The sequence below is a fragment of the Mustela nivalis genome (assembly GCF_964662115.1).
Source record: "Mustela nivalis genome assembly, chromosome: 16".
In the NCBI taxonomy this organism is placed as follows: Eukaryota; Metazoa; Chordata; class Mammalia; order Carnivora; family Mustelidae; genus Mustela; species Mustela nivalis.
In genome coordinates this window covers 55,433,317-55,448,063 of record NC_139035.1, presented here as the reverse complement: position 1 = coordinate 55,448,063, position 14,747 = coordinate 55,433,317, and the positions used below count along the sequence as shown (strand labels likewise).

The 14,747-nt window shown below is 36.1% G+C and overlaps 1 protein-coding gene across 1 annotated transcript in view; it reads left to right on the top strand.

The window, feature by feature from the left end:
• Positions 1-14,747, top strand: part of GPATCH2 (G-patch domain containing 2) — a 174,020-nt gene that overhangs the window by 94,036 nt on the left and 65,237 nt on the right. Inside the window, exon 6 of the mRNA XM_082702996.1 lies at positions 11,446-11,513. Coding sequence (XP_082559122.1) covers positions 11,446-11,513 — 68 coding nt within the window. The remainder of the gene's footprint in view (positions 1-11,445; positions 11,514-14,747) is intronic.

Sequence of the window (14,747 nt, the reverse complement as noted above, 5' to 3'; positions counted from 1 at the left end):
AAGATGAAAGTACAGTAATTTAAAATATGAAATTATTACTTCCTTTTTTGTTTGTTTTTATTCATTTTTATTTGGGACTCTCTCTTCCTAATGGAGTTGGGCAGTATCAACTAGGTGGATAATCTAGCATAAGCTTGGAAGCCTTGCATGTAGATTATTTTACAGAATAAGCCATATTTGGATTTCTGGATTTCTGAAACTTGATTACTTACCCAACTTTTTTTTCTTTTCTCCTAGCAGACTTCTGGTCTAGTCAGGCTTATGTCTTTGTTTCTAAACGTATATACCCTTACAGTCCATACCTCATATCTGTGTTTAGCATATAATTCTCCTCCTTCCTTTAGCTTAAACCCTACCCATCTCTAGCACTCAGCATAAACCACATCTCCTCCTCAAATTTGTTAGGTTGGGCCATAACGATCTCTCTTTTGTGAGCCGCGATGGCAGTTACGATCTCAGTGCACACAGTTTAGCACTTGTTTAATCTGCATTGGTTTCATATTTTTTAAGTTTGCAACATAGTAGCTAGAAGGGTTTTTTTGTTTGTTTTTTGTTTTTTAAGATTTTAGTTATGTGAGAAAGAGATCATGAGCAGAGTGAGGGGCAGAGGGAGAGGGAGAAGCAGACTCCCCGCTGAGCGGGGAGCCTGATGCAGGACTCAATCCCAGAACCCTAGATCATGATGGGAACCAAAGGCAGACGCTTAACTGACCGAACCACCCCGCATCCCTAGCAGGGTTTATGTTATGCAGTCCTTCAGAATCTTCTACCACACCTAGCTCTGTGCTAGGCATATAAATTAGATTACTGAGTATCTCTTTCAGTGTACTCCTGACCTTCTTAATGGCATGGTTTTGGTTTTTTAAGAAGAAAGGTAGAATTTAATGGCAATAATGGCATCATCATTATTATTATTATTCATGAGGGATTAACCTTGCTGCATAAAGATGCTGGAGTAATGGAGGCTTGAACAAGGGTTTTGTTTTTTCCCCCTCATGTTATGGGAAGGTATTTGATGGCTTCATTACCCAGATAAAGGATAGTAGGATGGAAACCTTTGATTCTTGTCATCTTTTACTCCTACACAAAAAAACGGATGTTGTTGCCTGTATCCCAGGCGACCTGAAGTGCGAAGATGGGCCCAAGTCTCCTGACCACAAAGTAAATCCCACTGAGAGAACTTTCCTCAGAGGCTCCACTTGTGATTGCATTTCCTTCTTATTGGCCAGAACGGTCTTCACATGGCTGTCGCCGGCTGGCCCAGTGATGTTATTGTGCAACCAGAGTTCAGCTAGGTACTGGCTTCTTTGCATTTCAAGCAAATTCTACTGATAAGCTTCCCAAAAAATGGAGAGTTTTACGGTGTGATTTTTTGCTTGAAATATGTGTTGGCCAAAAGATACTAAAAGTTTAAGTTATTACTTGGGATTTGTGCTGCGAATCAAGAAGAAGGATGGTATGTACTATACTAAGATTTTACAGTTATTGATGAACTAATATTTGATTTCTTAATTAACTCATTCACTCATTTATATTTTAAAAACTAGTTTGCCTTTTATACCTTAAGAGTTCATTTGCGTATGTTGATACTTGCTCTCTCTTTCCCTTTCAAGTCACTGTTATGTGCTTTTTTTTTTTTTTTAAGTTATAGAAAGATTTCAGTGCAATTTACAGTGTAACAGTCAGGTCTTGAAATACATTATAGAAGGTTGAGTGTTTGCCTGCATGTTTGCTTCAAGAGAACGGTTTATAGACTATAGTATCTGAAGTGTTTTATTTGCTAAATATAAACCATATTAAGATAATCAGCTTTAAAATGTGAAGACTATTAGCATTTTTCTTATCAATTACTATCAATGTATCCTTGAGAGTCTTAGAAACAATCTTTTAAACATCAAAAACAGCTGTGATTTTTTTTTCTTTTAATGTAAATTTAGATTGCATACAATATCACTATCAACTTCAGGTAGAAAGAAATTGACTAGTTTATTAAAAAACATTTGAAAATGTAGAAAAATAATACACAATTAAAAAGGAGATATGCACAACTATTGATATTGTGATAAATTATCAATTAATACAGAAAAAATGATTTTAACTACTGAAGTGTTGATCATGTGTTTTAACTATAGTTTAAGTCATTTATAACTAAGCACTTAAACATTTTCTGAGTCTGCTTATATTCTTAAAGTAAATTTTTTAATGTACATGATAGAATTTTCACCCAAAAAGCCATCTTAATATTTTTATGTTATCAGTTGTGTTTGCTGAATATCATAATTCTCTTTACTGCTGTGTTACCCCCTGACCTCTTCTAACTACAAAAAAAACCCAATTTTACATGTACCTAGCTTTTCGGTATGTTGTAAATCTCATTAGGAATGAGAGCTGTTGAGTCGTCTTTTTGTTTTTTAAGTTCTGTCTTTAATATAATAGACTCTGTATAAGCTAAGCTTCAAAAAGAAAACACTTTCTAGCTTTTATTTTCTGTATATGTGACTCTTTTTTTTTTTTAACTTCTACAGAATAGTGGGAGACAAGAGGGGAGACTTCAAAGCACCCATTAGAATTTGTATTTATTGTCTGAAATTCCTTTAAACAGTTGAACATTACTTTTAAAAGCATTTTGAATGTCCAGAGAGATAAAAGGATTTTTATAAACAAATTCCCTGGCAGGAGCTACATTACGTGCTATATATTTCAGGCTAATAATAAGGGCTTACTGTGGGTCAGTGTGTCATATCCCAGCGGTGTCTAGTGAGATAGAGGGTTATCTTATATGTCAGCTAGCTAACCCTGTGAACAGTTTTGAGCAGGCAAGATAATGGGACTGAATTCTGAAATGAGGGTTGAAATATACTGAAGTATTGTCACATGTGAGTACAATAACTTTTTAAAAATAAATGTAGTCACCTTTTGACATCATTAGGCATATTTGATAATAATTTTTAATGGGGTATATTTTAAGTGGATAGATTGGTAGAGTATGAATTGAATCACATGTAATTAATAGATAAATAAAAAAATCATAAATTCTGCCGTGTACAGGTTTTTATTAATAGAAAAGTACTGGGTAAAATTGGAAACTTTTTTTCTTTTCTATTATGATTACTGAATTAACATTACTTGATACTAGTAAGATTCAGCTTCTTGATTGCAGCTTTAAGTTTTGAATATAAGATTACTTTTACCCAAACATAGTTGCAATAATACAGAAATCTTTAAAATTGCTTCGCTTTATTGCACTTCCAGGACAGTATCTCCATAAACCATTATATAAAGTGTATTAATGCCTTTTTTAAAATTAATTCCTTAAAGGATTTTTTATTCATTCTTTCTTTTATTTCCCTGCAAAGTCAGTAACCAAAGCTAAATGTACACTTAATTTTGAGAAAAAGTTTGCATGCGTATGCAGGTAAATGTCATGAGTCTCAAGAAAAATATTTATTTTTTAAAATGTGGGTATGATTGCTCAGTATGAATTGAATAAGATAACCTACATACAATCATGGCATATAAACTAAAATTTTAGGCGATGTATAGATATTGAGTATAACCTAAATATGTTGAATTGGGGTGAATATTATAAAGTTTCTTTACACCATCTTGTGTACATGTTGTTTATTATTTGGCATTTGCTTTTATAAAGGGCAGGTCTTTATGCACACTGGATTTTGTGTAAATATATGTGGGCATAATCTTATTTTTTCGAAGCCCATAACATGGCAAGCATCATAAATGAGTGATTTAGGAAGCCTTTGGTCAGCCAGCAGAGGCCACTCACAGCTTGCTACTAAACTGGACGGCAAAGTGAACCACCTTTTTTATTTGCCATCATTCCAAGCTGGTTAATTTTTAGTTTCTTACTCAAAAGAAATTATTATCATGGAGCAGTATGAAAAAAGTTGTTGCTGTATTTGTTTTTTAATTATGTAGTGATTAATCTTTTCTATTAAAGCATTCAGATCATTCATTATTAGTGTATACCAGAAATGAGAATTTATGCACTTAATAATTAGAAGTATTATTATTCTAATAGGCCAATCATTCTAAATTCTTAATTATTAATGCTGACTTATTTTAACTAGAAAAAAAAACTGTTAAGGGATTTTAAATAATGACATTGTTTAGTTTTAGATTAAAAACATAACTGTTGCCAATGTTGTTATATGTATGTACACATACGTATTTCTAAACCTGCATCAGTTTAGTATAATTCAGCTTTTGACGATCCTTTAGAGAAATGTATGTGCTGTGTTACTTGAACATGTGCCGGGCTTAACTTCCGGGTACCCAAAGTCTGTCTTCATTCACCTCTTCTGGTTGATTCTGGCCGTGGAAAGGTTAGCATCTTCTCTTTGACACAGATGGATTCTTGCTAGGAAGACTAATCCGCAATTGAAAGGCAGGACTTGTGCTCCTCTGTGCTTTATTTCATTTGATTTTTTTTTGATTCTTCATAAAACCTTTCTGGTTTGAAGGTATAATCTCGCATATGCATTGATACCTGCTTCTGAAGGAAAAAAAAAAAGGTACGCGTTCTCTAATTTTTCAAGTTCCTTCGTGTATTCTCATCATGGAATGCTTACCCCTCTCTAGCACAGTTTTGAATTTTTGACTACTTTGGCTGTAACGCCTTGTAGTAGAGCTATTTCTTACTCAATCCATAACACATGCCAGCAGCCTTGTTTGGGCCACTGTGCTCATCCTTGTCTATATCCAAAATAGCCCGCTACGTTACCCAGAGTTACAAGTGAGAGCCAGAGTACCATCCTTGGATGCCTAATTCCAGGCTGAAGGTTTTCCAAGAGTATATTCTAGATTCAGGCAAGCGTTTCTTGCAGCAAATCCTCAAATACAGAAAACACTGGCTTTGGTATATTGTCTCCTTTGTGTAGTTCTGTAGGGGAAAAAGCAGTAGGTTGTAAATAGGACAATTGAAGTTCAGATCTAGCTGTTTAGTCTTTGTGATCCGGGCATGTGCCGTCATCTGGTATTTGAGAGTAATGATGTTTCCTCACTCTGTCCCACCTTGCCTGTGAAAATATCTCACAAGCAGGCAAGAGCTATAAAGTTTAGGACAATCATTATCATGAGTAATAATAATAAGATTTCTATCAATTATATTAACTCTTTGATGTGTCATGGTGGTCATTATCACACTTTCTTTGTTCATTTATTCATGTTACTCAGGAAGGATTAAAAAAAATGCTAAAAGTATAATGGAACAGTACCTTGACAACCAGGTAAAATCATCAGATTCTTGCATTGTGTTATATCCACTCCAATATAATTTAGCTATCGTGAGGGCTGGGAATAATAGAGGACACATAGATCCTAATAAGGGGTTTTCCCCCCATAAAAGTCTTCCGGTGTGAAATCTGATAAGAGCAAGGTTGTTTGTGAATATTGGTGAATTTTAAAATGAAAACCTGGCATATCCTTCTGTAATTTATTGTGTTTTATTAAATTCTAAGGGCATTTTTCTTAGTTGGTGAATCAAGTGACAGTGTGTAAATTTAGTCATTTAGTACAACAGTTTTTGAAATCTCAGGTAACTCATTTGCCCTCGGAAATGGATCATATTCCCACCTGAGTATTCCTTCTAGGAGAACATTGTCTGAAGCCAAAACTCCTGATGGGTAATGTTTTACAGTGACCTCTCCCTGTATGTGCTGATCCAGCACATTCCCAAACACCCATCAGGCATTCTTCATGTACCTACTAATTCTTAGTTTCTTGTGGCCAGTACAGAGGATTTCTGTTAGTCCGGTGTAAAATAACGTTTTAGTTTAATAGAAGTCTAGACAAATGAAGGTGAAATATGAATTAGCACATGAATTATTGCCTGTTTTTGTTTTCTTTTATTCTTTCAAAACCATCTTGGAATGAAAGGGGTTCCTTAAACTCAGGACTTTATCAAGACATCCAAAAGATCACTCAGTGTGACAGTATAATTAAAATCACCCAACAGAATGGGAACTCTGTACCGTTTACTATATAGTAAATATAAGTATAATTTTACATACATAGTACGTAAATATTTGGTGAATTGTATCCAGTAGAGCAGTTTTGGGTTAAGCACATGGGGAGCAGCCAGTTACCACGTGAGCTGAAGGATCACCCTGGAAAGTCAGGCTCGGATTAGAGAAGGACTTTGACTGCATTTCTCGTTAGTTTTAATTTTACTTTCAGCGTAGAGCTATGGATGGCTCTGGAATGAGAAAACTGACATGCGAAAAGCAGCGATTTAGAAAGTTGAGTCTGGCAAGTTGGTAAGATGGATTGGAGCAGGGAGAGATAATTGCATGCAACTCCCTTCTCACAGGTGACTTCCCCCCCCCCTTATTCCTCTTAAATCAGATAACTACTCTTGTTTCCCTTTAATCTTATAAATGATACCCATTTATGCTACCTGAATTGCCATTTTTTTTGTATTGCCTTAAAAGTCATTCTAAAGTAATTTTTATTTTTTCTGTATGTTGTTTTAAAAGTAATTCTACTGTTATCTTCTTGATGTTTTCCATTCCCAAATAGATTGTGCCTTTTGTGAATTGTGACCATTCTGTGATATTATATATGCGAATAGATGACACAGTGAAATATTTTATTCATTCTCCACCTATCTCGTAACAGAACTTTTTGGAACACCGATATAAAACTCATTTGAAATCCTTTTGGGGAATCTTTGTGTTTATTTTTCTGGAAGGGGTTAAAAGATGAACATTTTATACATCTGTTTTAACAGCTATTTGTTAAAATCAGTTACTGCAAATCTTTCAGGATACTATTTTCTAATGATTGATTTTTAATGAAGATAAATGTGTAGACAAGCAACTATAATAAATTCCCTTTCATCTCTTTGCCCTCCTCCCTCACCTCCTACCCCCAGGGTTTCAAGTCCTATTTTGAAGCCTGGCTTTGTTGAGTTGTTTTCCTTAATATCTGTCACATATATTTGACTGACACATTTGTTGAATGTACCAGGGGGGGTCCTTCGTGCAGAGCTGCTAAACTTTGAAGGCTTGTTTCTTTCTTCCAAGAAAGAGAAGTTGAGTCAAATGAACACTGGTCCTTAGAGAAGCAGAAAACTTCCGGGTCTTGACACAGGGGCAGGGAGGCTCATGGGATGAGCTCACGGACTGTCTCCTGGCTCCCTGGAGGCCGGGCAGATTTGATTGACCGGTCCTCACAAAACTGAAAGGCCTTCTTTCGAATGGCAGCCTGCCACCCTGAGTATTTGTCATTGTGGCCATTGATGCAGAATAGCATTTAGAAAGCGAATAAAATGTAATTGTATAGAAGAGCAAAGTTGAAGGAGAATGACTGGAACAGAGGGAGAGAAGAAAGAGGAATGGCTTCCTGGACGTCTGTGGGGCCATCACACTTCACTCATTTACAGAAGGAACCTTAATCCTTGAAAATATGAGTAGGATACCATCTGTACTGAACAAACTTTTCATTAATCCTCGGAGAGTGTTGTATCTCAGATACGTTTACCTGATTTGGGAAGTAATTTTTTCAGTTATGTCATTGTAGAAGAACGGGATGGGTTTGGTGACAACAGAATGACAAGGAGATGTACAACCCAGTGTTCTGCTTGTCTTTTGAGGAAAGTTATGAAATTGGTGGTCAATAAATCAGTGATAGAAAGAATAGGAAATTGCCTTAATGTATCTAATGAAATGGAGAAAATAGGTATTCTGTCATTGATGCCATTTAGCCTAATGTCCCATATGTTCTTACCTACTGACCTTCTGAATTTTGACAGTGGCACTTTCTTGTACAATGGTTACTCACTTTTCTTCTGTCACTATGACATTCCCATTTTCTGAGGTTGATGACTTGATTGTAAACAACAATAGCAAAAACCAAGACCCGCGTGATCTTTTAGCTTTAGTTTATTTCATAATCCGCAGAGGCTGGAAGTGGGCAAATGCTTTGTTATCTAGCAGCCACCCGTTCCTTTCTAGGTTGCAGTATCTCTTTTTTTCATTTATTAATTTGAGGGATAAACATAGGTAATGAATGACTGTAGTCACTATGGATGGAGTAACATTTAAAAATGAACTGGAAGAATTCTGGGCAGATAGTGTGATGTCATCAGTAAATATTGGCTAATTATATAAATGTTTCCAGAGTCCTAACAAACAAGAGCTGGACTGTGGAGATATTGTTTCTCATGAAGAACAGGATACCTGTTACCTATCCAGTCTTGTGGAATAAAATCTGCTTTTTCTAACAAATAAACTTTAATATGTGAATGTCTTACTGGATATTTTAAAGAGGATTTTTTAAATGTGTTCCTTCTTTCTAAGACATTCCTGGAATAATGAAGCCGTGTTTTTTGGAAAACTCAGTAATTGCCATACTTGCTTACTAGAAATTATTCCTTGAATGTAATGTTTCCAACTGCTTTATTTATTTTTATAAAGATGATTATCTCAGCCTAAATTATAAATTTTTAGAAAGAATTTTATAACAGTGTTTCTTGATATTTATAATACTTCGAATTATCTACTAATAGTCCATGCCTCCACATTTAAAATAAATTGGAACTTGACTATAGTCCTGCTTTCCACAGGCTGAATTCTGTATTAAGATCTTATTCTCGGATTTTCAGTATGGGGTGTCTAGTCACAAAGTCACAAAAGGTTCCCAGAGTAAAAACATTTTACTTTTGAGGCAGACCAGTGACATGAACCCTGAGAAGCCCATCCTGTGGGAATCTCAGCGTTGCATGATTTCATTTAAATATAAACTTAAATTGGAGCACTTGGGTGGTTCAGTGGGTTAAAGACCCTGCTTTGGGCTCAGGTCATAATCCTGAGTCCTAGGATTGAGCCCCACATCCAGCAGGGAGCCTGCTTCCCTCTCTCTCTCTCTGCCTGCCTCTCCGTCTACTTGTGATCTCTGTCTGTCAAATAAATAAATAACATCTTTAAAACAAAAAAACAATAATCCTAAATTATGGCTGTGGCATATCTTCCAAAGTAAAACAAAAATTGACTTGAAATAACAGTAAAAGGTATTCACCCCTATTTTTTTTAAGGAAGGGCCACATGTTATGTAAATATGGAAAGTCATTTAAATGTCTCTTTCTGATCCTGTAAATCTTGTGTGAGTCATTTGCAGCAATTGAATTGAGCTTATCATTTATACATATATGATTTCTGAGAAATACACAATATGATTATTTCTGACTAGATTGAAAGCTTACATTTGTATTGTGGGATAAATTAGTTAGAAATTCTGTTTTATTGTATTCAGTTGCATTGTTTTCATCAGGCAATTTATCACATGGGTATATGTGCAATTTCTTCATTTATTAAATTTCAGATTATGTATTTCAAGCCAGAGCAAGACTTAAACATTTTTCCATAAGTATAGCTTCAGGTAAACAAGCAATTTTAGCCCTGAAAATAGCTTCTGCTTCTGTCAACACGTTGTTTATTCTTTCTCTGAGATAAAAAGTTCAGTTTTCTGATATTTGTACCAAGATAAAGTCAGTAAACAAGATTAATATAGTGTGGAAAAGGTTGTCAGCAGCCCTGGCAAAGGAAATAAGTTGCCTGTACATAGAACATACTGTAAACTGAATAAAAGTGTCAGGTCCACCACGAGATAATGCGATCATGAACTTCTAACAAAGCATGACATAGGCACCGTCGGCTTTTCTCAGAGCCACAGTGTAGAAAATGGATTACTGTATTCCTGGGATGCCCACTGGAATAGCATGAAAACCTCATTTTGAGGTGAATGCAGGATGTGGTCCTGGAGTTGAGCCACATGTTTACTTGTGGTGCTCCTGCCGTGGGGGTCTTCATGTCATCATCTGCACACATTTGCAATATTGGCATTTCTTGGAGTTTAGAGTGTGTGCCGGCATCCTTGTGACCCAGGCGATAAAGGGATAAATTGTTTTTTTGAAAATGTTGGGTTTGTTTTCAGAGGTATTTTTCTGCCTCTTTGGGTATTTTTCTCTTTTTTTCTTTTTTTTTTTTTAAGATTTTATTTACTTATTTGACAGACAGAGATCACAAGTAGGCAGAGAGGCAGGCAGAGAGGGAAGAGGAAGCAGGCTCCCTGCTGAGCAGAGAGCCCGATGCGGGACTCGATCCCAGGACCCTGAGATCATGACCCGAGCCGAAGGCAGCGGCTTAACCCACTGAGCCACCCAGGCGCCCCGCCCCCGGTATTTTTCTGATTGTAAACTTCAAGTGGCACTTTTATAGTTGCAGAGGGTTTTTATTATTATTATTATTATTATTATTATTAATTATGGCAGAGCATAACTTAGGGCTTTTTGTCAGAATACAGGTCTTGTTGACTGTGGCTGTAGTAGACACATTCTTTTTTTTTTTTTTTAAGATTTTATTTATTTGTCAGAGAGAGAGAGAGGGAGAGAGAGTGAGAGCGAGCACAGGCAGACAGAGTGGCAGGCAGAGGCAGAGGGAGAAGCAGGCTCCCTGCCGAGCAAGGAGCCCGATGTAGAACTCCATCCCAGGACTCTGGGATCATAACCTGAGCCGAATGGTGCTGCTCATGCTCCCTTTTGAGAACCCACTGTAAAATAAAAAGTTGTGCAGTTTTTGTTTTTGTTTTTTTAATGAGAGTTGCTTCTATTGTGAAAAAAAATTTTTTTAAGATTTTATTTATTCAATACATAGAGAGAGAAATCACAAGTAGGCAGAGAGGCAGGCAGAGAAAGAAGAAGGGAAGCAGGCTCCCCACTGAGCAGAGAGCCCCATGCAGGGCTCGATCCCGGGACCCTGAGATCATGACCTGAGCCAAAGGCAGAGGCTTAACCCACTGAGCCACCCAGGTGCCCATATTATGAAACAATTTTTGAACCTTCAATTCTTTAGCACATTTTTAATTTTACCTGGAAACAGGGATAAAATATTGTTCTTTTAGGTGAAATTACATTTTGTTCTGTGTAAATACGCAGATTATTCCTGACCTATGGGAAAACTATGAAAAGGACTCCTGACTCCTTCCTCGATATAGGTTTTTGTATGCTCTGAAGAAGTGTGCGCTATAAAACATGTTACTTATATTTATGAATTAACTCTGGTTAATTGGTTTTTGGAAATACCGCTTGCTCAACACTAATTAAGTGAGCCTCCTTTTTTTCACATATGATTAAATATATGCACAGTTGAGCAGTATTTGGAAACAAGAGTCGGTGGTCTACTGCTTAAGAAACTTTTTATTATAAAGGTACTTTTAAAATAGTCTTAAAATTCTAACAGAAGACCTACAATAAGTGAAAACAAGAGACCATTCTTACCAGGAATGAAATTTCCCTCTTGGCCCATGCAATGTTGATTAGCTTTTGAGAATTAATATTTTATTCTCCATTTTAGATTGGAATCCATCAAATGGATTTTTTTTTTTTAAGAAACACATCTGTGACATTTTTTGTTTCACCTCTCCTTTCAGGTGAGCACCCCTGGTCCTGTCAGTAACAAGAGGATGGTTCACTTTTCCCCAGATTCTCATCACCATGAGTGAGTACACCCTGATTTGTAGGATCTTGTTGGGGTAGTCCGTGTATTCCTTGCAGGAAATTGAGAGCTATTGCTCGTAAAGTTAGTTTAATTTCACCTTTTTATATTTCTTTTAAGATTTTATTTATTTATTTGACAAACAGAGATCACAAGTAGGCAGAGAGGCAGGCAGAGAAAGAAGAAGGGAAGCAGGCTCCCCGCTGAGCAGAGAGCCCGATGCGGGGGCTTGATCCCAGGACCCTGGGATCATGACCTGACTTGAAGGCAGAGGCTTTAACCCACTGAGCCAGCCAGGCACCCCTGATTTTGCAGCTTTCTTAAGAAAGAGCAAATACCTTATGTCTTTGACAGTTGTACAAGAACTATTTCAACCCATGGCATAAATGTAAATAATTGTTTTTGAATATAATCATTCTTTTATTTATGATAGGATTTGAACTGCATTTTTATTACATTAAGTAGCATCAAGCTCTCCTACTCATCCTTCCTCTCTCCCTTTCTCCCCACTCTTTCTAAAGCACTCAAGTGCAGAGGACGTGACTGTTTAACTCAGTACTTCTCTGCTCTCTGCTTCTGCCCACCATGAACTATGAGGGGACCAGAGTGTATTTTCATGGAGCAATAGAAAGGAGAGTCTAATTTACTTTACTAAATGATTGTAAAAATTAAGCAATCGAGCTTTAACTTTGATGAATTATTGGGTGAATTTCTAGATGCTAATTCTATTTCTAAATAATATCTTTATTGGAAGAATTTGAAAACATTATATATTTTGGGTCAGTAGCATGTCTCCTGTGAAGGTGGTGGAACTTGAAAAAGGCTATAAGATGTGGAAAGACATGAATTAATAATTGAACAAATTTTTTTTCTGGCTAGTAATCCTGTTAGGATCCATTAGATCCCAGATTTTAAATCCATTCCTTAACCAGTGTAGAAGAAATTATTCTTCATCTATAGCTTATTTTATACAGATAATGAGTATAAATATAATCTGTATAATATAAAATAGTATTCATATAGATTATTATTTCCTATAACATTTATTTTATGGATTACGGTTTATGTTATTCATTTGTATTATCCTATTAGACCTTTTCTCTGTTTTCCTCAAGCAGAAAGAAAAAAGAGTGAAGCTTTTATTAATTCAGAATGGCAGCTAAAGACTTGTATATTTTCTTCTTAATTTTTTGTTCTGATATGAATCAGGAACTGTAGCAAGTATATATAGAGCTGTTTTCAAACCAAAAATTGCATTTGGTAATGATTGTAAATGCTCCGAAGATAGATCTCTTTATCACATTGGAGTCCTGTGCTAACAGTGCCCAGTGGACAGTGAATAGTTTTTGGGTGAATGAAAACATGAAGGTGTGAATTTAAAATGAGACAAGTTGGATAATGTCAACTGAGTATTACTTCTCACATTAGCAGCTATGACCCTCATTGTTTTTCCTGAAGTCCCTTACACACCAAGCTCCCCAGGGGTTCTTAATCAATTAAATAAGATTCTCTGATATCTGAACCCCAATATCACTATTTTTAGAGTTTTAGAGTTTCCTTGGTTGCCCCAGTGCATTTGCTTACCATTCAGTCCACAGTCAGGACTAAAATGGAGTCGTCTTACTACCTCGCACCCTACATGCTGCCAGTCCAGTCTGGTCTCTTTAGTCTCTTATGCTGACCCCATCTTTTCCGTTTCCTGCCGCATTATTTTGAATAAGCTCTTACTTTTATATCACTATAGGATCCTAGGGAATCTTTCTGTGTCTGTTTTCTCACTGTTTGAGTACATGTTACTTACTTCTGCACTTCAGTTCAGTTGTACTTCTTTTATTCCCCCACTTATAAACCCCCAGTATTGCCTCTTGACAATCGAGTGGCTTCTCTGGCATGTTACTGAACACTCCCCATGACCTGTTTCCAATTACCTTTCCACCTCACCGCTATCTGTCCCTCACAGGTAACAGTCCAGCTCTCTGGTCTGCCTCTCTTAATATGACCTTTAACTTCACTGTCCCTTTTAGCATGGGATTTTTTGCTCTTGCAAATATTTGGAAAAATATCTATTTGGGTACTTTGCCCATTTTTTAGGTTGGATTATTAGATTTTTACTATTAAGTTATAAAAGTATCCAGTATATTTTGAATATTAACCCCTTATCAATATGTCGTTTGCAAATATTTTCTTCCATTGCATAGGTTGCCTTTGTTTCTTGTCATTGGTTTCCTTTGCTTGGCAGAAACTTTTTAGTTAGATGTAGTCCCACTTGTTTATTTTTGCTATTGTTGCCTTGGCTTTGGTGTCAGATCCAAAAAAAATCATTGCCAGGATCAATGTCAAGGAACTTACTTCCTGTTTTCTTCTAGGAGTCTTAGGATTTCAGATCTTGTGTTCAACTGTTTGATCCATTTTAAGTTGATATTTGTGTATGGTACAGTAGGGCTCCAGTTTCATTCTTTTGCAAGTTGGCTGTTCAGTTTTCCCAAACCATTTATTGAACAAACTGTCCTACCCCAGCATACATTCTTGACTCCTTTGTCAATTAACTGACACATATGCATGGGTTTATTTCTGGGCTCTCTATTCTGTTCCATTGGTTTTTCTGTCTGTTTTTAGCCAGTTACATGCTGTTTTGATGACAATGGCTTTGTAATACAGTTTGAAACCAGGAAGTGTAATGCCTCTAGCTTTATTCCTTATTAACACTGCTTTGGTGATTTGAGGCCTCTTATGGCTCCACACAGATTGTTTTCTTACTTATGTAAAAACTGCCATTGGAATTTTTATATTGAATACATTGGATCTGTCAATTCCTCTGGGTAGTATGCACATGTTAGCCACATTAATTTTTCCAGTCTGTGAACGTAAAAGATCTCTCCATTTATTTGTGTTTTCTAACAATTATTTCATTAATATTTTGTAGTTTTCAGTGTACACATCCCTCCTTCATTAAATTTATTTCTAAGTATTATATTATTTTTGATGCTATTATATATGGGATTGCTTTCATAATTTCTCCTTCTGCTAGTTTGTTGTAGAAACAACGAATTGTGTGTATCTTGATTTTGTATTCTGCAACTGTGCTGATTTTGTTTATTAGTTCTAACAGCTTTTTGTGGTAAGAGTTTTTAGGGTTTTCTCTTTATATATCACATCATTTGCAAGCCTATATAATTTTACTTTTTCCTTTCTGATTTGGGTGCCCCCCTTTTTTTTTTCTTGCCTAATTGCTTAGGA